The sequence below is a fragment of the Dicentrarchus labrax genome, unplaced genomic scaffold (assembly GCF_905237075.1).
Source record: "Dicentrarchus labrax unplaced genomic scaffold, dlabrax2021, whole genome shotgun sequence".
Taxonomy (NCBI): Eukaryota; Metazoa; Chordata; class Actinopteri; family Moronidae; genus Dicentrarchus; species Dicentrarchus labrax.
Genome location: NW_026136981.1, coordinates 65,001 through 88,983, shown reverse-complemented (window position 1 = coordinate 88,983; position 23,983 = coordinate 65,001). Strand labels below are relative to the sequence as shown.

The window sequence follows — 23,983 nt, the reverse complement described above, 5'->3', positions numbered from 1 at the left end:
CACAGACAGCGTTTGCTCACAAACGGGGGACGTTTAAAGGACTCTGTGTTAGTGGGGGTTAGTTCTAACTCAGCCACCGTAGCGTTCAGTAACAGTAAAGCAGGAAGTGAGTCGTGTTTTCATTCTTATTGACAGTTTATTGCCATCATGTTGTCTGCAGGTAGAGCCTGAGATTGGTTCCTGATACAACAAAAACAACAACAACAGACAGAAAAAAAACAACTGAGGGGCTCTGAGCCAATAGGAGGAGGGCTACACCATGATGTCACCGTGTCCTGAAGTGACATCATGCCGCGATGCCACAGATTCTGAGGCTGTGATTGGAGCAGAGGTGCGGGGGAATGGGTGGGGCCAGTCGGTGAGGGTTTGAGAACGTATGTGGAATTCTGCCGGGGGGGGTCTGCCGGGTTGCCATGGCAACGGCTTCCCGCACACACCCAGGCGGACCCCTCCTCAAACCTCCAAAAACAACAACAAAACTACAACAGACGATTAGAAGCAAAACAATAAAATCAGCTTTATAAAGTAAAACAAACTTCAGATTATGATTCTAAATTAACCCGGGAACACACACACACACACACACACACACACACACACACACTGACGTCCAACACACTCAAACACACACACATAGACACACACACGACACACACACGGACACACACACGGACACACACACGGACACACTCAGACGGTTGCATGAGGGCGAAGGCGCTCCCTTTAGCAGCATCCATAAGAACCCAATATTAATGACACTTAGAGCTTTAATATAATTATATTAATAACAGCGATGATGACGTGATGACATCACAAAGCAAAGGTCGAACGTGTAGGCGGGGTTAAAATATTCAGGACAAGAAGAAAATGAATAAACAAAGAAAAAGAAAACAGCCAATCAGAAGCCCAAACTGGACATAAAAAATGTTTTTAAAAAATAAAATAAAAAAACAAACAAACAAAAAAGGAAACATCGTTTCCCATCAAGCCCGGCGGTGGCAGCAGGTTATCGAGATTGTCCCGTGATTGGTCGATTCCAGAGGCAGCAGAGCAAAACAATGCGGAAGTTAAATCCTGCTGATGTCATGCTCCTCTGGCCAATCACAATCAATTCTGTGGTTTTTTTTGTCATCATCATCGTGGCGACTCCCTCCCGCGGTGTGGCCGGAGGGAGCGCTCCCATTGGCTGGTTCCGACCTTCAGTGAAAAGGTCTCAAAGTCACGGAGCGCAAACATGCTCCACTCGTCATCTCCCACAATGCCTTGCTCTGTGTGGGCGGGGGGACGTTTAGGCAGTGCCGCCAACTCCCAGCTCCTCCCGACAGTAAACGCAGCGTCATTCGGGGTGCGTTCAGTTCGACGTGGGAAGTTGGAAATCCGTGGTTGTTATTAGAACTTCCTACATTTCCGCGGTGCAGTGAACACAACAGCGTAACAAACATTATTATTCAGCAACTATTTCCATAATCTATGAATCGGACCATTGATCATCATAGAACACTGATGGTAAAGCTCTGGTGTTGCAAACATTACAACAAATATCTCATTATATTGGAAAGTGACATTAAATGCAACATCAGATGGGGAAAAGTCACTATTTCCAACTTCCTGGCGTCTCATGAAGGCAGCAGTCTCTTCTCATCACAACTGAATGATAACTAAACATCGTCAGATCCTTTCACACGTCGTAGTGTTCCAACACAAAGCTTACTGTATCTCAGATATCTTCAAGTGTCTCCCTCTTCCTTCTCCCCCCCCCCCCCCACTCAGTCTCACACTACATTTCCCAGAGTTCCTCGCTTGCACGGCCCTACATACACCACAATCCATCATGTTTTCCTACGTCTCCCATGTCAGTTTTAAATAAGTCAGTATTCCTACATCTCCCATGAGGCATCACACGTCAGGTGTCACTTACTACGTTTTCCCACGATTGCCAGAGACAGTGAAGGTTTCATGCGTCGCTTAAAATAGATTCATCTTCATAAAAACATCAAGACAAAATAAAGTCACTTCAAATATACACACACAACGCTTTAAAAAGAGTCAACAACAACAACAACACCTCCTCCTCTTCCTCCTCTCCTCACACCTCCTAAACACCGTCTGTCTGTCTGTCTGTCTGTCTGTACAGCAGTGTGTCTGTCAGCTCTCTGCTCTCCTGCAGGAGGCGCCACGGAGCAGCTTTCTTTGGTTTGTAGCACTCAGCGACGCAGCATTCAAGTCACATGGGAGAGACGGTAACTACGAGCTTCAGGCAGTCAATAGAGCCTTCCTAAGCCCCGCCCCTTTTTGCCTCCCGTCCTGTACTTAGATATGCTATATGCTAAGCTAATCTATGTTGAAATGATATTATGAAGATGGTTAGAAGATAAAAGCAACATATATATATATATATATTATATATTATATATATAGTCACATCTTAATTTCAGTGTTTCTCTTCTGTTGGGGACGTGTTTGAGGTGTTTGAGGTGTTTGAGGTCGCTTTAAGATCCAGGACATTTTCTTATTATCCATAATTAATTACTATTTTAATATCCCAATAAAATCTTTTATTTTTAAGAGAACTTGTTGTTTGACTTTGTGCCAGTAAACTATTGTTTCTTATACGTAAAGGCTGATGTATCTGTGTTTGTCCACCAGAGAGCGCTGCGTGTGTTAAACTAACTGTAACTCCCATACAACGTGAACGCTGCCCTGGCTAGGCTAGGCTGTGCTATGCTAGGCTAATACCTTCACCTGTGCAAAACTTGGGCCGGGCTAAAGTGCGGCTCTTCACCACATGCTAACAGCCACTCATCGCTCCCTGCTCAGGATAACCAGGCTATCCCGAGCTAACACAGACCTCTCAGGGCTGAACCAGGCTAGTTAGCCTCCTGGGCTAACGGCGGCTAAAACAGAGGAGCTAAACCTCGAGTCCGTCTCGTCCAACGTAACTTCATCTTTAGGTAGAACAACACTTCTGCTACAGTAACGAGCCCCGGGAGCTAAACACTGTCAGCTTTAAAAGGCACCTCGTTATCAGCGACTGATCGCAACCAGAACGTCAGCGATCAATAAAATCAATCAAACTAAAGAGTAACGTGATAAACTTCGATCCGGTCTGACAGCCTGACGATCCGCTTCTCCTAAAAACAGTGTCGCTATGGCAACAGCTAACCCACGCTAACGTAAAGGCTAGGAGCAAGCCACACACACACACACACACACACACACACACACACACACACACACACACACACACATTCTCTACAGCATCAGGACCGCGCTGTGTCCTGCAGCCAATCAGAGGCCACCCTGGTGTCGGAGGTCAGAGGTCAGATGGGGGTCTCCTTATTGTTGTTTTTGAGGTCCGGTGCGCTAAACTGCCGTCTCATCCTGGGCGGGGTGGTGAAGCCCCACCCACCCGGCGGTGGCCCCACCCCCAGCAGCATGTCAGCAGGAGGGGGCGGGACCCCGGAGCGTGGCAGGCTGTGGTAGTTGGGGTGAGGTCCTGGCTGGAATGGTGCATTGTGGGGGTTGAAGTAGGGATGGTGATGGTACTGATGGTGCTGGTGTTGATGATAGTGGAAGCCTCCATCTCTGTCCCTCCCTCCTCCTCCTCCTCCTCCTCCTCCTCTCCCCCCTCCCCTCTCCCCTCCTGGCCCGGGCGACACCCCCCTCCTCTGTCTCGGTCGCCCCTGGTGACCGCCACCGCCACCGCCGCCGCCGTGATGCTGGTCGCCGTCATAGTTACTGTTGCCGTGGGTGGAGCTGTCCAGAGAGTTGCGGCGGTAGCGGCGCTGCTGGTTTTGGTTGTTGCCCTGGTGGTGGTAGTAGAAGCCGCCCTGGTTACCCTGGTTGCCTTGGTTACGCTGTTGCCAGGCGCGATGAGGGCTGGGGGTGCGCATGCGAGGGGGCGGAGGCTGGAAGGGGAGGGGCAGGAGACCGGGAGACTGACCCTGAAGAGGTGGAGGAGGAGGTGAGGGAGAGCCTTTACCCTCCAGTACTCCTCCTCCCTCCTCCCTTGGCTCTCCCCCGTCTCCTCCTCCCTCCCCCAGACCCAGAGCCTGCAGGGCGGCGCTGGCTGGTCCCCATGACAACCGGTGGGCGGGGTTACTCTTGAAGGGGAACTTGAGCTTGCACTCCTGGGGAGGGATGAAGCGGCCGGTCCCGGGGAGATGAACGGGGACAACGGGGGAGTTCTGGCCTGCAGGAGGGGGGAGACACATCAGTCAGGCGCCTGAACAACACTTCCTGTTTCAGGGTCAAAGGTTGACCTGGAGACTCACCCTGGTTCTGGTTCTGGTTCTGTCCTCGTAGTTTCTTGGTGATGTTCTGCTGCTGCAGGTTCAGGATCCGCTGCTGTTCCTGTTTCAGCCAGCGGAGGCGTCCTCTCCTGAACGCCGGGTCCTCGTCCATCAGCCGCTTCACTCTGACCTCCGGCTGGCGGGGGGTGTCGCCGGCCCCGCCCCCGTCCATCTGAGGCTCGCCGTCCTCTTCGCCGTTCACGTCATCGTCCTGGAAACGAGAGATAATCAGAGTCAAAGATCTGGCTGACGGACCGGTACCTGAACCTGTACCTGAACTGGACCTAGACCTGGACCTGAACCTGGACCTGAACTGGACCTGGACCTGAACTGGACCTGGACCTGGACCTGGACCTGGACCTGGACCTGAACCTGGACCTGAACTGGACCTGGACCTGAACTGGACCTGGACCTGGACCTGAACTGGACCTGAACCTTGACCTGGACCTGAACCTGGACCTGGACCTGAACTGGACCTGAACCTAGACCTGGACCTGGACCTGAACTGGACCTGAACCTAGACCTGAGGGGTGAACGTACCTGAACAGGTATGATGCTCTCCATCTTGATCATTCTGTCTCTCAGAGCTTTGATCTCCTCGTCCTTCATGTTGTTCTGCAACTTCACCTCCTGGAGGAGGAAGAGGAGGACGAGGAGGAAGAGGAAGAGGAAGAGGAAGAGGAGAAAGAGGAGGAGGAAGAGGAGGAAGAGGAGGAGGAAGAGGAAGAGGAGGAGGAAGAGGAAGAGGAAGAGGAGGAAGAGGAGGAGGAAGAGGAGGAGGAAGAGGAAGAGGAGGAAGAGGAAGAGGAAGAGGAAGAGGAAGAGGAAGAGGAAGAGGAGGAAGAGGAGGAGGACGAGGAGGAAGAGGAAGAGGAAGAGGAGGAAGAGGAGGAGACATTTATTCTATCAGCCTGCTCCTTTTAACAGCATCGTGCTTTTACTCTGAAACTCACCTCCAGGATGTCAGTCAGTTTATCAATGTGAGCCTTCAGGTCATACACGTTCTTCTTCTGTCCTCCCTCCCCCGTCTCTCCCCCTCCTCCTCCTCCTCCTCCTCCTCCCTCCTCTGCGGGGGGGCTCCTCTCCTCTCCGATGCCCACGGTATCGCAGACGTCCTGGGCCACGGCCCTCCAGCTCTCCCTCTCGTTGGAGTCTTTCTTGGCGTACATGCGACAGAGTTCCTTCATCTTGACGATGGACAGAGCTTCGATCTCCTGGCGGGAGTGACGGAAGTCTCCCAGAGCCACCTGAGGGCGACACAGGGGGGGGTTAACATACAAACACTGCTGCTCACACTGCTCCTCCCGAGAACAGACGTAGTTCTCTTTAAAGGTTATCTGTTGCTCCTGTTCAACTGATTATACTGAACTCTGAATCCCCTTTATTATCCCCCAAAATAAAACTGTTACCAGGCTAGCTGTTTCCCTCTGTTTCCAGTCTTTATGCTAAGCTAAGCTAACCAGGTCCTGACTCCATTTGAACAACTGGATCTCTGAAAGTATTTCCCAAAATGTTGTGTGTGTGTGTGTGTGTGTGTGTGTTAACCTCGTAGCAGATCTCTTTGACGGCCTGCATGCGGAGGTCTTCCATGGTGACCCGTTTGGGGTCTTTGCTGATCCTCCTCCTCTGAGGGATCTGATAGACTCTGAGAGGCTCCCTCCTCTTCCCACTGCTGGGCAGACCACAGCGCTTCACTATGGACTGCACCTGGAGACAGGTGAGACAGGCAGGTGAGACAGACGGGTGAGACAGGCAGGTGAGACAGACAGGTGAGGCAGACAGGTGAGACAGACAGATGAGGCAGACAGGTGAGACAGACAGGTGAGACAGACAGGTGTGTACCTTGTTGGCAGGAAGTTTCTCTCTGAGGGAGGAGATCAGCCTCCAGCTCTCCTCACACGAGCGTTTGTCTGAGTCGTCACCGCTGTCGCTGTCTGCATACTGAGCACACACATTGATTATTGATTATTGGAAATCAACCGTTAGCTCCCGGGTCAAACTGCTACAATCAGCTAACAGACACCCACCAGTCTGTGTTGCTCCAGCAGCAGATCTGCCTCCTCCTTCTCTTTACGGTACTGAATCTCCATGTCCTGTAGTCTGGAACACACACCAACCAATCAATCAATCAATCAATCAATCAATCAATCAATCAATCAATCAATCAACCAATCAGTCAATCAATCAATCAACCAATCAATCAATCAACCAGTACATCAGTCCGACACAGAAACCTATTTCTCTCTCTGTCTGTCTCTTTAAATCTGCAGCTGACAATAACTTTGAGAACTTTTCCTCTAATTGATCCTGAAGATAGATTATTGATTAGACATTATTGATTAATATTGATCTCCACCTCTTCTCCATCTCCAGTTTGATGTCGATGCCCTGTTTCTCCAGCAGCTCCTTCTGAGCGTAGTTCCAGTCCTCGGGCTCCCCCTGCTGGTCGGCCGTGACGCTGCGCTCTCTCTCCAGCCTCGCCTGCTCCGGGTGGTTGAACCGAAACACGTGGTTCTTCCCCATCACGATGCGGTTGCCTAGCAACGGAGACAGGGGGGTAAACACGTCATTTATAGTCCGCAGACCCTCTGTGTGCTCACGTGTAGGTTGCTGGTTTGAGTCCCGGGCGTCCGCACCTTGTTTGAGGACAACGGCGTCGGTGATCTGCTTCCCGTTAACGTACGTCTCGGCTCCGATTAACGGCTCCAGAGTGACGACGACTGCAGAGAGAACACACAGCTGGGTCACATCTGTACGCTGAGAGCACACTGCGACACAATGGATGGGTTCACAGTCACACACACACACATACACAGAGGGGGGAGAGTATGGGGGGGTCGTAGGTGGAGGGGTGAGGGTGGAGGGGCACAGGAAACAATGAATATGATGAAAGTGACGTCACCATGGTAACTAGTAACACCGACTGTTAAGACGATACCTGACAGATTTCCTGGCAGCTTTTATAGAGAGAGAAAAAGAAAGAGTCACTCACTGAACACACACACACACACACACACACACACACACACACACACACACACACACACACAGAAATAATATGTTGTCTCTGTATCACATGACTGTATTGATCACAAGCTCCGACCGCGCTGTGGAGACTGGTTACAGTCGGAGCTACCGCTGAATGAAAGCAGTTCATCTTTAATGTAAATCAATATTTCCTCTCACACTCGCAGGATTATTATCTGGTTCATTAACATGAAACAGGAGGAGAGAGGAGCACTGAAGGATGTTATTTGTGCTTCATGTTTGATTAAAAGAAGTATTAACAGCTACTGTCTGTGTGTATCTATATACTAGTGCTGTCAGTTAAACGCGTTATTAACAGCGTTAACGCAAACCCATTTTAATGGCGGCAATTTTTTTATCGTGAGATTAACGTTCTTTTTGGCCTAGCACACTTTGTAGTTTTTTTCACATGCTGTTGCAACAACTAGTAACGTTAGAAAAACTACAACACCACACCGGATCTAGCTAGACTGGAAACAAAACAACAGGCACGCCACACACACTTGTTTAAGAGTCAAGACGTTACGTTTTGAGTGGATGGCGAGCGCGAGACGCCGAAATGGATGCCAATAATATTCTGAATGGAAAGTTTACTTTTAAAAAGTTTCCAAATGGTTCCATTGACAAGACCAAAGTGATCTGTGTGTTTTGTCGTTGTGAACTGAGCTATCACCGCAGCACGTCCAGTCTGAAATACCACTTGATGGCCGAGCACACAGCTGATGGGAATTCTCCTCCCCCTCGTCAAAGCCAGGCGACAATGGATGATTTTTCAATAAAAAAACATTTGCACAAAGCAAGCCGATCCACTTTTCCATGTTGATAAGAGCATTAAAATGAGAAAACATAATGGGACAAAAAGAAATCAAGGGACATTTAGAATAGATAAAAATGTGCAATTAATTGCGAGTGAACTATGACATTAATGCGATTAATCGCCATTAAATATTTGAATCGTTTGGCAGCACTAATATATATATATATACATACAGCTGTCCTGTTTGAATAAACTTTATTGGAAATGTCTCTGTATAAAACCTCCTGGGGGTGGACAGTGTTCAGTGTGAGCAGCAGGAAGGAGTTTCTGACACTAATATTTCTATGAAGACGCTGCTCCATCCATCACACAGTGTGAACAGCTTTATAATGAATGTTCCTGTGGGTCCATCATGGAGGTCTGAGCTACAGATCTGTATCAAACTAACATACAAAGTTTCATTTCATTCAGATGAAGACAGTGTTTTTATCTTATATTTTCTTATTTCTGTATTTATATTTATATATTATTATATTATTTATTTAAGAACATAAATACAACGTGCAGTTTGTGTAAGACTGAGGAAGTTCATATAATCCATGTTAAAGACATCTCTGACCACCAGAGGGCGATCTAACCCCACTCACTGAGAGGAGGACAACAGGACAAAGACTGTTTCCTCTCTGTGTGCTGCTCCTGTCTCCTTCTGACAGAAATCAGCTGATTGAACTATAAACACTAAACAAACTGTTTCAGCCAATCAGACGGAGCACAGCGACCCCGAGTCACCAACAGCATGACCAACGTCTCTAACTCCAGGTTCACACAGGCAGACAGACAGACAGACAGACAGACAGGTGGGTGTCTCACCTTCTCCCTGGTCGTTGAGCTCACTGACAAACACACAGTGGATCTCTTTAATGAAGTGACCCGACAGCTTAATGTCCACGTCCTGCTGTCCAACCCTGAAACACAGACGGACAAACATCCCGTCAGGATTCACACCGACTGTCTGTTAATGCAGAACACACACACACACACACACACACACACACACACACACACACACACACACACACACAGGGCTCCCTAACTGTGAGGTTATAATGATGTAAACATGGGTGAAGCTCTGACCTGGTGAGCCCCTCCTTGATGTAGTAGAGGAGACACTCTGACATCAGAGGGTCTTCATTCAGGTTGACCAGGTGAGGCGTCTGCAGGACGGTTCAAAAGCTTTATTGGAATCCGACGATGAACAATGAACAATGAACAATATCTGAGACATTCATTAGATCCAGTCCAATTGTATAATTACAGCCGGGGAGAGTTAACGTCATAAACTCTGTGTATTGTTTCAGGCTCGTCGATGTTCACCGACAGTCTTAACGCCACATTTGTACATTTGAATATGAGCTTCAATCCCTGTTTGCATACGTAACTTTGGTAAATACAGTTATTTGCATAAACATGTAAATGCTATTTCAAACTTTAAATCAGCGGTCGTCATGACGACACTGGCTGTCCGAGACGCGTGTAAACTCACTCCTTTGGGAGAGAAGACGCCCAGCGTTCCTCCATCTTCTTTAATGGACACGCCCATCTCTGCCAGCAGGGACTCTCTGGGCGAGAGACACAGACACACACAGGGAAAAAGAGAGAGAGATGTTTCATTATTGACATTATTCATTAAGTCCCGCCCTTCGTCCTCTCTCGCCTTCAACTCTTTTTCATTCCACAGACTTTTGAATCCAAGAACCAGAACTTAAATTAAAGCACAAAGACTGCAGTGAGTTAGAGACGTTACCTCTCCAGTCGAATAGATTCTGTCTTTCTTAGTTTCTCTTCCCACGTCTCGTTGAGCTCCGCGATGATCTTCTCTGTTTCCTGCAACACACACACACACACACACACACACACACACACACACACACACACACACAGAGGCCTTGTCAGTGTCCGAGCCGGATTCAAGAGTCCGGCATCAGGAGCATCAAAGTGTGATCGTACCAACAGCATCTCAGCTGCCTCCTCTTTACTGATGGGCTCCGCAGAGTCCGCAGAGTCCGCCTCCTCTCCGTCCTCTCCGTCCTCGATCAGGTGGTCAGGGTCAGCGGGTGCCTCACCTGTAGAGGTCGGCTCGGCACCTGGAGGTAAAGAGGACATTCAGAGAGACACAGAGACAGGAGGTAAAGAGGAGAGACAGAGAGACACAGAGACAGGAGGTAAAGAGGACATTCAGAGAGACACAGAGACAGGAGGTAAAGAGGACATTCAGAGAGACACAGAGACAGGAGGTAAAGAGGAGAGACAGAGAGACACAGAGACAGGAGGTAAAGAGGAGAGACAGAGAGACACAGAGACAGGAGGTAAAGAGGACATTCAGAGAGACACAGAGACAGGAGGTAAAGAGGAGAGACAGAGAGACACAGAGACAGGAGGTAAAGAGGAGAGACAGAGAGACACAGAGACAGGAGGTAAAGAGGAGAGACAGAGAGACACAGAGACAGGAGGTAAAGAGGAGAGACAGAGAGACACAGAGACAGGAGGTAAAGAGGAGAGACAGAGAGACACAGAGACAGGAGGTAAAGAGGAGAGACAGAGAGACACAGAGACAGGAGGTAAAGAGGACATTCAGAGAGACACAGAGACAGGAGGTAAAGACAGTGACAGTGAGTCAGGATGAAACAGTGACAAACAGGAACATAAATTACAGTATATGTATGTTTTCACCAGTGTTTAACAGTAAATCGCTGTTTCTTTAGGTTCTTCTTTGTCTCAATACTGTGACTACAACATGAAAGTTTGTGTACCATAAATAATCAATAAAAAGGCAAAAATACACACACACCTGGAGGGGCGGAGCCATTCTCAGGTGTGACAATCCCATTGGCTGTGATTGCCAGCTGCAGCGGGGAGGGGGGGACACCTGCGACACCACCGGGGCCATTGTTGTTGTTGTTGACTTTAAGAGAGAGAGAGAGAGAGAGAGAGAGAGAGAGAGAGAGAGAGAGAGAGGGATCAGGTTTCATTTTTAACAAGTCGGAATCTGTGCAATGTTGGTTATGTAAAGAACAGCTTGTAAATATCTGCTTACACACACACACACACACACACACACACACACACACACACACACACAGTTGCTGTTGTCTGTAAATAACGCCTGTAAACATTCTGCACATAGACATGCCGCGCATACCGCGTCTAAATAACCGCACACGCTACCCAAAAATACATTGTTCACCAGGGCCGTGTTGCTTGTACATGTCAGCGTTGTTGCTGTAGCTAACCGGAGCTAACCGGCTACATCTGGTAGCAACTGATTGCTGAAGAGAGGTAGCCGGCACGTGATTGGCTCAAAGGTGAGATTGTAAAATCATTATAAAATACGTTACCTTGTTTATATGTTATGTATAATATCATGACTATAGACACTAATACAGACAGAATAGTGTTTATATTAGTGGTGTTCATCTCTCCCATTTACTGTAATGTGTACCAGGCTGTTATACTTTAATCTATATAATGTGTATATATATAATTATACTCTATATAATGTATATATATATATAATTATACTCTATATAATGTATATATATAATTATACTCTATATAATGTATGTATACATATAATTATACTCTATATAATGTATATATATATAATTATACTCTATATAATGTATGTATACATATAATTATACTCTATATAATGTATATATATAATTATACTCTATATAATGTTTGTATATATAATTATACTCTATATAATGTTTGTATATATAATTATACTTTATATAATGTTTGTATATATAATTATACTCTATATAATGTATGTATATATAATTATACTCTATATAATGTTTGTATTATGAGGAGTACACTCAGCACATGTTCACTGTAGAAGGTGAGTATTTACCAGCGTTGTCCAGCAGCTCCTGTAGGCCCTGGGAGAACAGCAGGTTTCTCAGTCGTTCCACTTCAGACTTCAGCTCTCTGATCAGTTTGGCGTTTGGATCTTCATTGATCACAGCGTTACAGCGGATCTGTTTGGCACGGTCAGCATACCTGGAACCGCATGGTGCTTTGGTTAGATCAGATTAAAATGGTTTTATTTATCGTACGCAGATAGCATTAGATCAATATCTGACCTCAGAGTGCTCAGTGTTTCTTCATAGTTGATGTCAGCAGGACTTAGAGCAGCAATCATGGCTGTCCGAGAGTTTCCTCCTGAAGCACACACACATTAAAACTTGTTATCACCAACAGTGGTTCTCTCAGCCCTTAGGTTATCACCAGTAGTTCTCCAGACTGGTTACGTCTTACCTGAGTGGAAGAACTTTTTCCTGTATCAGCTGGGAATGTCAAACACCGCCTACGGCGTTCCCCAGGGGTCTGTTTTTAGCCCTTCATTGTTTACTATCTACAAGTTGGGTGAAGTTATCCAGAAATTCAATATCTATTTGCAGTTTTATCCTGTCTTTTTTGTTAGATTTTCACTTTTTGTTCTACGACAAAATACGTCAGTAAATACCCCAACTGTGAATACTGAAAGCTTTTAAATGTCTAATAAAAGGCGGTCTCTAACAAGGTGTCATTGACATTAAAACACATACTTCTGCACTCACTAGTCCACCTTTACATCCTGGTTGTGTTTATACTCGCACTCTTGTAAACTATTCTAACTCAAACTTTAATCACAAGATTTAATCACAAGTTGGAAGTTTAGAGGTGGTGAAGTCTTGCGACCGTGTTGTAGTTGGTTTATAGTTTATAACTTCAGGATTTGCCTACACATATACGCTCTAAGCTACTGGTCTGAATACTAGTCGCACTTACCCAGGTTTTCTTTCAGTAGCCAGGTGAGAACAGAGTCTCTGTAGGGAATAAAATCACTTTTCCTCTTCTTGTTACTCTGCTGCAGAGGACAGAAGAAGGGGAGTCATTCTTTGTGTATTTTCTGATCTGATTTGGCATAAATATCACGTTTGTGTTGACCTACCATTTCAGCCAAAGCTGATATGACTTTTCCCAATGTGGTCAGAGATTTATTGATGTTTGCTCCTTCCTGCACGCAAATATACAGCAAAGTAAAGTCAGCATACAGTAAACAGGAACACATAAGTCAATCTCGATAAACACTGATGAGACTTTAATTAAGCCAACACCAGTGTGTGACCTCTGACCTTGAGTCGCATGCCCTTTGCCCCCGAGGAGTCTGCTCGCTCGCTTCCAGCCAGGTCGACCAGACTGATCTTGCTGACCTGAAGACAGTTTCATCGTTAAGTCCAAATCTAAAATCCTGATTACAAACAACACTGCAACATAACATAATAAAGTAGCTCGGTCCTCACAAGGACACCGAGTCCTCACAAGGACAGAACCAGCACACACCTTCTCAGTGTCCAGGCTGGTCATCTGGTCTCGTCGTTTCTGGGTGAAGACGATGGTGAAGACAGCGTGTGACCTGGACGACGTCTCATTCATGTTTGTGGCCGCAACCGTCCTGTAATCAATAACCAGTCAGGTATAAATAATCAATCACTGACAGACTGCCTTCAGGCCCCAGCATGACCCACCGTCAGGGCAGGCTACAGTCCGTTACCTGGGGCGGGCTACGGTCCGCTACCTGGGGCGGGCTACGGTCCGCTACCTGGGGCGGGCTACGGTCCGCTACCTGGGGCGGGCTACGGTCCGTTACCTGGGGCGGGCTACGGTCTGCTACCTGGGGCAGGCTACAGTCCTGGACCTTCAGGAACAGCAGCCTCTTTCTAGTTTTGTCTTTAATATCTGGATAATGTGTGAAGACTGACCGAGCTTTGTTGCCGGCGTCCATCAGGTCACGGATGTCACAGAATCCGGTCACAGCCAGTTTGGACAGATCCTCCACGTAAGGACCCAGGATGGGATGCTCCCGGACCCGCAGAGTCCCCTGGGACTTTGGGTTTAACAGATCCCGGACCCGCTCGCAGTAGATCTCCATGTAGGACACCTGGAGGAGGAGGAGGAGACAGCGATCAGCCAATCCACGGTCACTGGAATGAATCAGTTTGAATGAACGGATCGGAGAGAGTTTACCTCCACAGAGTAGGTCAGGTCAGGATCAGTGTTTTCTCCGGTTCTCTGAAACAAGTCCTCACACAGCTTGAGACAGAGAGACAGAGAGAGACAGAGAGACAGAAAGACAGAGAGAGAGAGAGAGAGAGACAGAGAGACAGAAAGACAGAGAGAGACAGAGAGAGACAGAGGACCATCCATCAGATTATTCACTGATCAAATAACATTAAAGGTGGATTTATGATTCTGCATCATCATCTTCCAAAAGTCCAGCTGTGCTTTCTCAAAAATGCAACCGCACATAAAATCTGTGTCTAATCTGCAGGGCGGCTTTAGGTTTAATGGTCCCAACACGAAGCGGGAAGAAGAAACCAGAATCCTCTACGCTTTAGTTCAATTCCACGTTAATGATGCTGCTCTGTTTCTCTAAGTTAACGACTTATTGGCTCATAATTACAAGAACAAAATGAATGAAAAACAGACACATTATTGTTCAAGCTGGTTCTGCCATCCGACCACAATGCAAACAAGCTTTTATACATCGTGTTCTCATCCTCTACAGGTTAGCTGTATTTCAGGATCTTGTGTTTGCCTTCATTAATGTTAAATAAACACGAGTTATGAACGGAGAGACAAACTCAGACACAGAGGCATAAATCCAACCAGGGCGGAGACGGGTCACAGAGAGCAACAGAAAGTGTTCAGGTTCACATACACCAGACATATAAAGTAATCGAGGGGACGTTTCTCTCTCTCCCACAGTGAAACAGATAAAGTGCACAGGCACAACAGACAAGACATTTACTAATGCTTAAAGATAAAAAGATAGATATTTTATATTTTATTGTCTATCTTTTTTTTTTTTATCTTTTTAGCATTAGTAAATGTCTTGTCTGTTGTGAAATTGAATGAACAATAAAGCTGACTTTGACTTTGATTTCAAACAGACACACAATGAAAACTCTATACAGTGTCTGTTTTAAACCGAACTAGCCTAGCACAATAACTCTAGCTCGTTAGCAGCTATAAGTCACAGTTTATCTGCAGGATCAATATTCTGATTGCAAGCAGCTTCCAGCTTTGCAGCTTCCAGCTCTGAAATGTATCTTTGGTTTAGGCTGTTTTAATTGTCTTTACCTTGCCTCGTACATGCTAACTAGCTGACTAGCTGTCAACAGTCTGGACCTACTCAGTACAAGAAGACACCGTAGGAACGTTAACGTTACATAAACACAGACTTTTATTTCTTTTCTGTGGCAGCAAACACACACACAGCTTTTCAGTAACTATAACACTGCAACCTGAACTTATCCACACTCTTTATGGCTGACTACAGTAACGTTACCGCCCCTCACACACCAGGAAACACTCACTGCCTACAGCTAACCCACCAGACTCCACCTTCCCTAAAGGGGAGGGCTGGAATAACTTCAATAGAATAATAGATTGCTTCATTAACTGATATCTGCAGCTTTAAATCCACCTGCAGTCCGTCAGTGTGTTTACCTGTGGTATGATCCCTTCCTGTCCAGGCTCCTGTTTGCCCATCATGGTGTAGCTCTTTCCTGCACCCGTCTGTCCGTATGCAAAAATACACACATTGTATCCTGGAAAACAACAACAATAATAATATTAATCATTTTAGAACTGAAGACACAAACTGATCCTCAACGATCGATAGTATCCAGTGATATCTGTTAATAATCCTGATGGATCTGCTTCCTGTCGGACTAACTCACACATCATGTTTCACAGATTTAATCTCAAAGTGAAAACTGGAAACGATTCGTTGTTTGGTCCATAAAATGTCAGAAACTTGTTGTACTGTGATTCCCAAAGCCGAAGCTGACGTTGTCAACACAAACAAATTCAGTTCACTGGCACAGACGCCTGAAGACACCTCAGAATATTCACATTTGAGGAGTTGAAATCAGAGAACTTTGACTTTTATTTTTTTTAAAAAGACACAAAAAAACAATTAATAGATTATCAAAATTAAACAATGTTAAATAACAAATGTACTAATCATCTAATTGTTGCAGCTCTACAACACTGCAGCAAGGTGAGAAGGTGAACTAACGTTGGTCACCGGTTTACCTTCGAAGGCGTGCAGCAGCATCTCCTCTCCGATGTCCTTGTACACCTGCCTCTGACACGCAAAGCTCGGGTCATCAGCCTGCAGACACACACACACACACACACACACTTCTGGTTATCGTTACTGTCGCTGGGTGATCTGATGACTGGTTCTCTGTGTGTGTGTGTGTGTGTGTGTGTGTGTGTGTGTGTGTGTGTGTGTGAGGTTACCGTGGTGTGGGACCAGTAGGAATAGTCGAAGGTGAAGTTCTTGGCTCCATCTTTGGGTTGTTTGGGGTTGGAGATACCTGGAAGGAGAGAGGGGACTTTATCGGACCTTTAATACCCGACGGGGTTGAAATGTGCTCAACGTCCACAGAGACACGTTCCATCGTTACCGCGTTCGCTGTGTGAATATCTGAGTGGACGTGAGTTCAGACGGCTGCTAAAAACAGACGAGCCGAACAGAAAACGTCTATAAATAACCTCTGAGCGGTTCAGAGGTCACGTGATGGGCAGAAGCATTCTGGGATTGCTGAGGCCTGTTTTACCACATGCAAACTGAAGGAAGGAGCCTTTCAGAGACTGAAATCATCCGTCAGAATGTAACTGATACAGACTGAAATGTTCACATAGAGACAGTGACGATGGTTTCTTTAAGTCTTCCACACTTTAACGACATTCACAAGCAAACAATCAACATTATTTTATCCTGTTTGCTTCGTTTTAAAAGCAGAACAAAGGTATTTATCCACAGTCAGTGTATTATCCAGTGCTTCCCAACCTTTTTCCTTCAGGGAGCCCTTTACTGTCACTGAGTAAACTTCAGATTATATTCAATAATATCAACAGCAGAGAACAGCTGATAAACTGATCAATGAGCCCAAACAGTGAACATCGATTATTTCCTGTGAATATTGATCAGACACTGATTATACTGATACAATGCTGGGTCTGTAGTAGTAGTATCTCCTCCTCTTATCAATGTCACCATGTTATTCAAACCATCATATCATTTACTGGGAGGTCTGGTATTGACACATTAACTCTTTTTATTGACGCAGGGTTTATGAGACACTCAGATGTCCCCGCTGTGTCCTCTCCACTGAGTTTACGGTTTCCTCTAACAGTAACATGACTGAGGCCCCAAGTACCAGTTCAAACTGAACTGATTTTATCTTCTCACCGATCAGCCTGTTGAAAGTTAAAGTGTTTGTTACACGTACAGTAAACCACAGTGGGTGGGGCTCGAACCTGCAGCTGTCAGTTTTCAGGTGTTTATATGAACCTAGTCTATTAATTTCCAGGTTTTCCAGGACACATGAGAACCCTGAAAACACTGACGTCAACAGGAAGTCATGGCGGTGAGGAAGTGTGTTCAGTGTCCGCCGCTCTGCGCTCTCGACCGAGCGGCGTCGGGTTAAACCTCCTAAGTTATAATGACGAGCACAGACGGGACGAGCAGAGTTTGGGTCAGAATATCTGAAACTGAACAAATATTACGGATGGAAACCGACAACCGGTTCCACATTAAACTGCGGTTGAACAGGCACGAGCACGCCAACTCCTGTTTGTACGCTGTGTTCAGACTCACAGATATTGATCAAGAATCAGGAAAGAATGGGTAGAGGCAGTTCCATTGCAGTATATGGAGGTCCCCTCTTTGATAGGTAGACATCGCTAATGGAAAAAGGTCCCCTCTTAGCAATGTCTTTAAAAAAAAAAAAAATTACATTTGAAGTAACATTCTGGTAAAAAACCTTAAAAGAAATGTTTCTATGCTATTTTTATTTTTCTTAAATAACAAGAAACATCAGTCCCCTGTTGGATAGGGTAGTACGACAGTCCCCTGTTAGTAATGTAGGAATGTATAGGTGTGTGTGTGTCTGTGTGTGTGTGTGTGCACTTACAGGTGGTGTTTCCCTGCATCTGGATCACACACTTGGCGTTGCGTCCCGTCTCTCGGGAGTTGAACGGGCGGACTCGCACCGCCACCTTCACCGACGCGCCCGCCATCGCTCAGCTCCGCCCACCCCACCTGAGGGCAGCCAGTCAGAGAGCAGAGTCAGACAGAGGCAGAAAAATAACAACAACCTCAAAATAAATTCAACAGCACAGATTTTACACCTGAAGGTCAGACGTTCAGCAGACTCTATCTAGGTGCATTATGGGAAACGTAGTCAGTGTTTTTGGACTAAAAGTCAGGATGTCTCATATTTTCTGTTTTAAGGAAAGGAAATCATTCACATTGTTTATCTTCCTCTTTCTCTCTCTCTCCATCCCTCCTTTTATCAATTATTAGAACATTATGGTTGTATTATTATTTTCTTTGTTTTGTTTTAACAGACAAATAACAGATAAAATACTAATCGTTCATTTTCATTGATTTAAATGTTAAAATATTATATTTTTAATTTATAAATTATTAAATCTTACATTAAAAGATGAATTAAAAATCAGTGATTAGATTCTAGTTTATTGGTTTATTTTGTTTATTATTATTGTTTGTTTTTATTTGTGTTTGATTTTTATGAGTTAACATATAAACTATTCCCTCCATCATCCGTCTCTTTATGGTCGAACCACTTTTCTCCTCCTCTCCTTTCCAGCGCTCCTCCGTCATTTTACGAGCTCGGTTTCTCTTTCCCGCTCTTTTTTTCTTCATCCTCCTTTTTTCCACTCGTGCATTTTCCTCTCATCCTTTTTTCTCTCTTGTTTCCTTTAATGTTTCCTTCTCACCTTCCCTCCTTTGCTCTTTTCCTTTGCTTTCATACAATTTAATTCTCTCTTATTCCTCCTCTTTTCCTCCTTTCTTTGCTATTGTTTTTCTTTCATTCTTCCCCAGACCTCCTCTCTCTCTCTTATTATTTCTTTCTCCTCTACCTCTCTCTCCTCTAACTCATCCTGGGCGTTCGAGCACTGCTGCACATTCTCTCTCTCTTTCTGTCTTTTTCCTTTCATTACTGTTCTCCCTGAATCTCCTCCTCCCTTCATTCTTTCCCCTCTCTCTTCCTCTCTTTCTTTCATGTTTCCACTTATTTCCTCTCCGCTCTCTCTCTCTCTCTCTTTACATTCCTGTCCTCTGTTATGTGTTTCCTCATCGCCATGGAAACCACAGCTGTCTTTCACCTCTGTCTTCCTGCTCCCAACGTCCTGCAGTCGTTGTCTTTCATTCCTCTCTGTTCTCGCTCTATTGTCTCTCTCTCCCTCTCTCTCTCCCGCTTTTCTTTCTTTTATCTCCTCTCTCTCTTTCAGTATGTATGTATGTCGAACGCCCCCGCCCCTGGCCTTTAAACACACAGTCCTGTTCTGCTGGGAAATCACCTCGTCAGACACAGTTACTGTGTGTGTGTGTGTGTGTGTGTGTGAGTGAGTCAGAGTGTGTGTGTCTGTAATAAACACAATAGAGACGACCCGACTATCTGAGTCCTGATCAGCAGTAACTGTGTGCAGCATTGATCAAAGCTCCCAGCTCCCATTATTGATCTGATATGAATAGTACAGTTATAATAAAGCCGTGTGAGGACACACCTTTTAAAAAGAACGACATATGGAGACACAGTTCACAGCAAGGAGAGCAGATTTGTGCATAAAGGAACTATTTTTTCTGCATCATCTCAGAGTTTCTTGAACGAGATATACGTTCAATAAATCACAACTTCACCGTCAGTTAAACAATGAACTCATTTTAAATAGTTGAGATGATGAGAGAAAATCAGTGCATCTAGCAGTGAAGATACAGATTCGAACCAGCTAAAACCCGATGCTTCCTACAGTCAGGTGATATAAGTGAGGTATAAATATCTGACAACAGATCGATGTTACACACCGAACCGTCCCTAATAAAACTCTCTGTACACGTAATGCAGCTCACTACAGCACCAAATGTGGATTCATCCGCCGCTGAAAATAGTCCCCAGCAGATGAACTCTTTGAGTGGTTTTTCAGACTAACTGTTAACAGTAAGAACAAAGGAAGAACCAGAGCTGGTCGTATTGACTGTGATTTATAATGATCCCAGTTTGATCTGAACAACCCCAAAACAGACACATGACACTGAAGACAAAGCTCACACTGGAGGTCTGAGCATCGACTGCGAGGGAACCTCTGCACTCAGGAGAAACTAATGATCAGGAACCAATCAGCTCAGAGACAACAGGAAGTGAGACGGTATTGAGAGGCGGACTAACATGTGGTTGGTTTGGTACACACACTTCCTCTGCTGTGTGTGTGTGTGTGTGTGTGTTCCTCCTCCTGAACCGACCTGAATGAGCGCGGTGACAACAGGGACGCCGCGCACAGGAAGCTCCTGCAGAAATAAACAAACGAAGCGTCCGCGTCCACCGCACTATGATGTCATCGTGCAGGTCAGGTGGTTTCACACACAAAGTCCTGTCTGTCTGTCTGTCTGTCTGTCTGTCTGTCTGTCTGTCTGTCCGAGAGTGAGACAGACTCACGGACACACGGACAGAGGAGAACGACGGTGTCAATGAACAGCACTCTGCTTTGACCTTTAACCTTCTTTCTGTTCAGCCGTAATCCAAATTACACAATATCAGCTGTTTACACACAACGCTCTGCACCTCCCACAGCGGGACTCAATCAAATATTCATCTCCAATCCTCACAGGAAGTGTTTGTCTACAGCAGACATCCACAGTTAGCCACGCAGCTAGCCTCTGTATCTGTAAGTCCTCATGTGGCCCCGCAGACTCAGACACTGAGGTTGGACCCTGCACAGACAGACAGCTGAGGACTAAAGCCCCGACGCTGCAGAGAAACATTAAAGTTATTCCTCCGAACCGTTTGTTTCAGCTGTTCTTGTCAATCCACATTCCTGCCGTCACTACCATCTCTTTAGCTTTTGATTTCCTTTCCAGGTGAGTGGTTATATAATATCATAAAATATGTGTTTATCAGGTTTGTTTACAATCTCATGAGACACACTGTGTTGTCAACAAGTCTCCAGAGCTCACCTTCAATGTGAAACAATGTCAAAGCTTTGAGACATTTCTCATTAAAACAACAACTGTCCTTGGTGTTAGCTAGTGTTTGCTAACATTGGCTAACTTAAGATGTGACGTATATACCCTGTACCCTGTACCCAGTACCCAGTACCCAGTACCCAGTACCCTGTACCCAGTACCCAGTACCCTGTATCCAGTACCCTGTACCCAGTACCCAGTACCCTGTACCCTGTATCCAGTACCCTGTATCCAGTACCCAGTATCCTGTATCCAGTACCCAGTACCCAGTACCCAGTACCCTGTATCCAGTACCCTGTACCCAGTACCCTGTACCCAGTACCCAGTACCCTGTACCCAGTAGCCAGTACCCAGTACCCAGTACCCAGTACCCTGTACCCTGTACCCAGTACCCAGTACCCAGTACCCTGTACCCTGTATCCAGTACCCTGTATCCAGTACCCAGTATCCTGTATCCAGTACCCAGTACCCTGTATCCAGTACCCTGTATCCAGTACCCTGTACCCAGTACCCTGTACCCAGTACCCAGTACCCTGTACCCAGTAGCCAGTACCCAGTACCCTGTACCCAGTACCCAGTACCCTGTATCCAGTACCCTGTATCCAGTACCCAGTATCCAGTACCCAGTATCCTGTACCCAGTACCCAGTCCTGAACGCCAACACAGCTACCTGAACATCATTTCAGATATAACACGTTGTCCTAAAACTGTTTCCCTGAACAAAAGCTGCACAATAACTGTTGCTACAGTAATAATAAATAAAATACACTTTAACTTTATGTTAAGAGCTTCTAGGGACGGACGCTGGACATTAGCTGTAGCTCTAAACACTGTGATACATCGGGTAAATGATAAAGCTACTTTCTGTGTGAACTGTATCTGGTCCTATGAAAAGTTGGAAATAACATTACAATCAGGAACCATCTGATTGTGAACACACATTTAATGTCTCAGCCAGCAGCTCCTCAGTCAGCCACTGGAACTAAATATGTTAAAGTGCAACCAGGTAACAACACATTACTGTAACACACACACACACACACACACACACACACACAGGGCCGAGGAGTGTGTGTTTGCTCTGTCAACACTGCTTAAAGTCACACCATCGCAGCAAGAACACAGCAAACACACACACACACACACACACACACACACATTCAGACAAGATGGTGGACACAGATACTGGATTGTACTCTAATCTTATTGTGTGTGTGTGTGTGTGTGTGTGTGTGTGTGTGTGTGTGTGTGTGTGTGTCTAGGTGAACACACAGCCTGCATACCACCGAGTACGGGCAGAAACGCTGACATCACAGCACAGGCATCCCAACACACACACACACACACACACACACACACACACACACACACACACACAGAGTTGTTCAGTGGTTGAACAGGCCGGGCTGGTTGTGAAGCTGCTGTTAGCTGAAATAACCAGCTGTTTAAACAGGCTGTTAGCACACAGACAGACAGACAGACAGACAGACAGACAGACAGACAGACAGACAGACAGACTAGAAGAAGGTGTTCCAGCTTTAAAGCAGAGGATTCCAGTCGTGGTTGTGGTTCGGGGCTCTGAGCTGAAACCAGCTGCAGTCTCAGAGAGCCAGAAATTACACAACAGTCTTCAGACGGAGCAGCAGATGGAAACCAGTCTGCCGCTGGAAACACGCACAAAACTCACCTAACTGTTCACTCAGTCTCTTCAGGAGACGAGGAGAGATTCAGAACAGCAAACAGAGCGATGACTTTGCTACGGTCGAGTTCTGGATCCACACAGAACCAGATAATCAGATAATGGATTCTGGGTTTATATTTGGGGATAATCTTATTCTAATGTTTGCAGTTCCCATTATTAGAGAGCTTGTGGGAGCAGTGAAAGCCTGGTTTACAACTTCAGGCCTGTTTTTATAGTTTGTTGATGATCTCCATTAAAAGAAGCAGAATGATCAGCAGCTCCCGTCTGCAGGGGACGGACGGACGGACGTCTGTCACTGGAAGACAGGACGATTCTCAGGTTCAGCTGTAAGAAGACTATTTCACCACCTTCCACCATACATCACAATGAACACACTCCACAGCGCACACACACACACACACACACACACACACTGACTGGCGCCATTATCTCTACCTGTCGACCGATGACTCTCCCACTAAAACACACGTTTCCCGGGTCGGTGTGTTCTTCTTTAAAGGTTCAGTGTGTGGGGATACGACCATAACTGAATACTGCTCGCTTTCCAGGCGTGTAGGAGAAACTGTGATGGTGACGGTGGAAACCATTCTGGGCTGTAGAAACATGGCGGACTCCGCCAGCAGAGGATCGCTCCCTCTGTAGGTATAAACGTCTCATTCTAAAGTAACAAACACACACCGATTGTTCTAATGGAAACATACCTGTGGAACCCCGGAGCTTTAAAGGATCTCCGTCTGCAGAGTGTCACTGCTGCAGCTCCACCTGCTCGCCGTGGTGGTGAGCAGTCAAATCAGCAGCCAAAACTACAACCACTCACTTCCTGTTGGTCTAAGAACGGCTGCATGCATCCAAATGAGAAACCTCAAAACCAACATCAGCACGCCGTGTTCAGTGTTTGTTGGTCACGGCGAGGACTCAACATCCTTCAGTTCACAGCCCCGATCCCACACACACACACACACACACACACACACACACACACACAGGTTGATCATCCCAACTCGCAGTGTTTAATGAGTGACTGTTAAATGACGACTTCCAGCTGAAACGCCATCAGCCAACAGAGTCACAGACCGAGGAAGGGGAGGAGG

General features: G+C 46.0%; 1 protein-coding gene and 1 long non-coding RNA gene across 5 annotated transcripts; one reads left to right on the top strand and one right to left on the bottom strand.

Moving 5' to 3' along the window:
- Positions 1–116: 116 nt before the first annotated feature.
- On the bottom strand, positions 117–18,265 carry kif1c (kinesin family member 1C). Its single transcript, XM_051395496.1, has 27 exons — positions 18,117–18,265; positions 16,438–16,514; positions 16,228–16,306; positions 15,637–15,737; positions 14,152–14,217; positions 13,887–14,065; positions 13,468–13,579; positions 13,260–13,337; positions 13,076–13,141; positions 12,913–12,991; positions 12,225–12,303; positions 11,993–12,141; positions 10,931–11,038; positions 10,084–10,226; positions 9,881–9,960; positions 9,620–9,695; positions 9,211–9,290; positions 8,947–9,041; positions 6,929–7,012; positions 6,649–6,829; positions 6,320–6,392; positions 6,135–6,233; positions 5,838–5,999; positions 5,246–5,539; positions 4,833–4,922; positions 4,275–4,503; positions 117–4,192 (listed from the first exon to the last, which is right to left on the bottom strand). The coding sequence occupies exons 1-27, from the start codon at positions 18,220–18,222 to the stop codon at positions 3,321–3,323; spliced, it is 3,837 nt and encodes a 1,278-aa protein (XP_051251456.1). The 5' UTR covers positions 18,223–18,265; the 3' UTR covers positions 117–3,320.
- On the top strand, positions 10,223–10,924 carry LOC127360970 (uncharacterized). Of its 4 annotated transcripts, none has more exons than XR_007883989.1 (4): positions 10,223–10,298; positions 10,371–10,442; positions 10,479–10,550; positions 10,731–10,924. It is a non-coding gene; the product is annotated as an uncharacterized LOC127360970 (long non-coding RNA). The 4 variants fall into 4 exon arrangements; XR_007883988.1 differs by having other exon boundaries at positions 10,479–10,586; XR_007883987.1 differs by lacking the exons at positions 10,371–10,442; positions 10,479–10,550 and adding an exon at positions 10,587–10,694 and having other exon boundaries at positions 10,245–10,334.
- Positions 18,266–23,983: the final 5,718 nt, after the last annotated feature.

What these genes read in the sequence shown, in the direction of transcription:
- kif1c (XM_051395496.1), bottom strand. Translation starts at nt 18,222, where the DNA reads ATGGCGGGCGCGTCGGTGAAGGTGGCGGTGCGAGTCCGCCCGTTCAAC. An exon ending in GCTACTGAAAGAAAACCTGG is followed by an intron (nt 12,304 to 12,912) that starts GTAAGTGCGACT and finishes TGTGTGCTTCAG; the next exon opens with GAGGAAACTCTCGGACAGCC. An exon ending in AGAGCATCATACCTGTTCAG is followed by an intron (nt 4,504 to 4,832) that starts GTACGTTCACCC and finishes TCTCGTTTCCAG; the next exon opens with GACGATGACGTGAACGGCGA.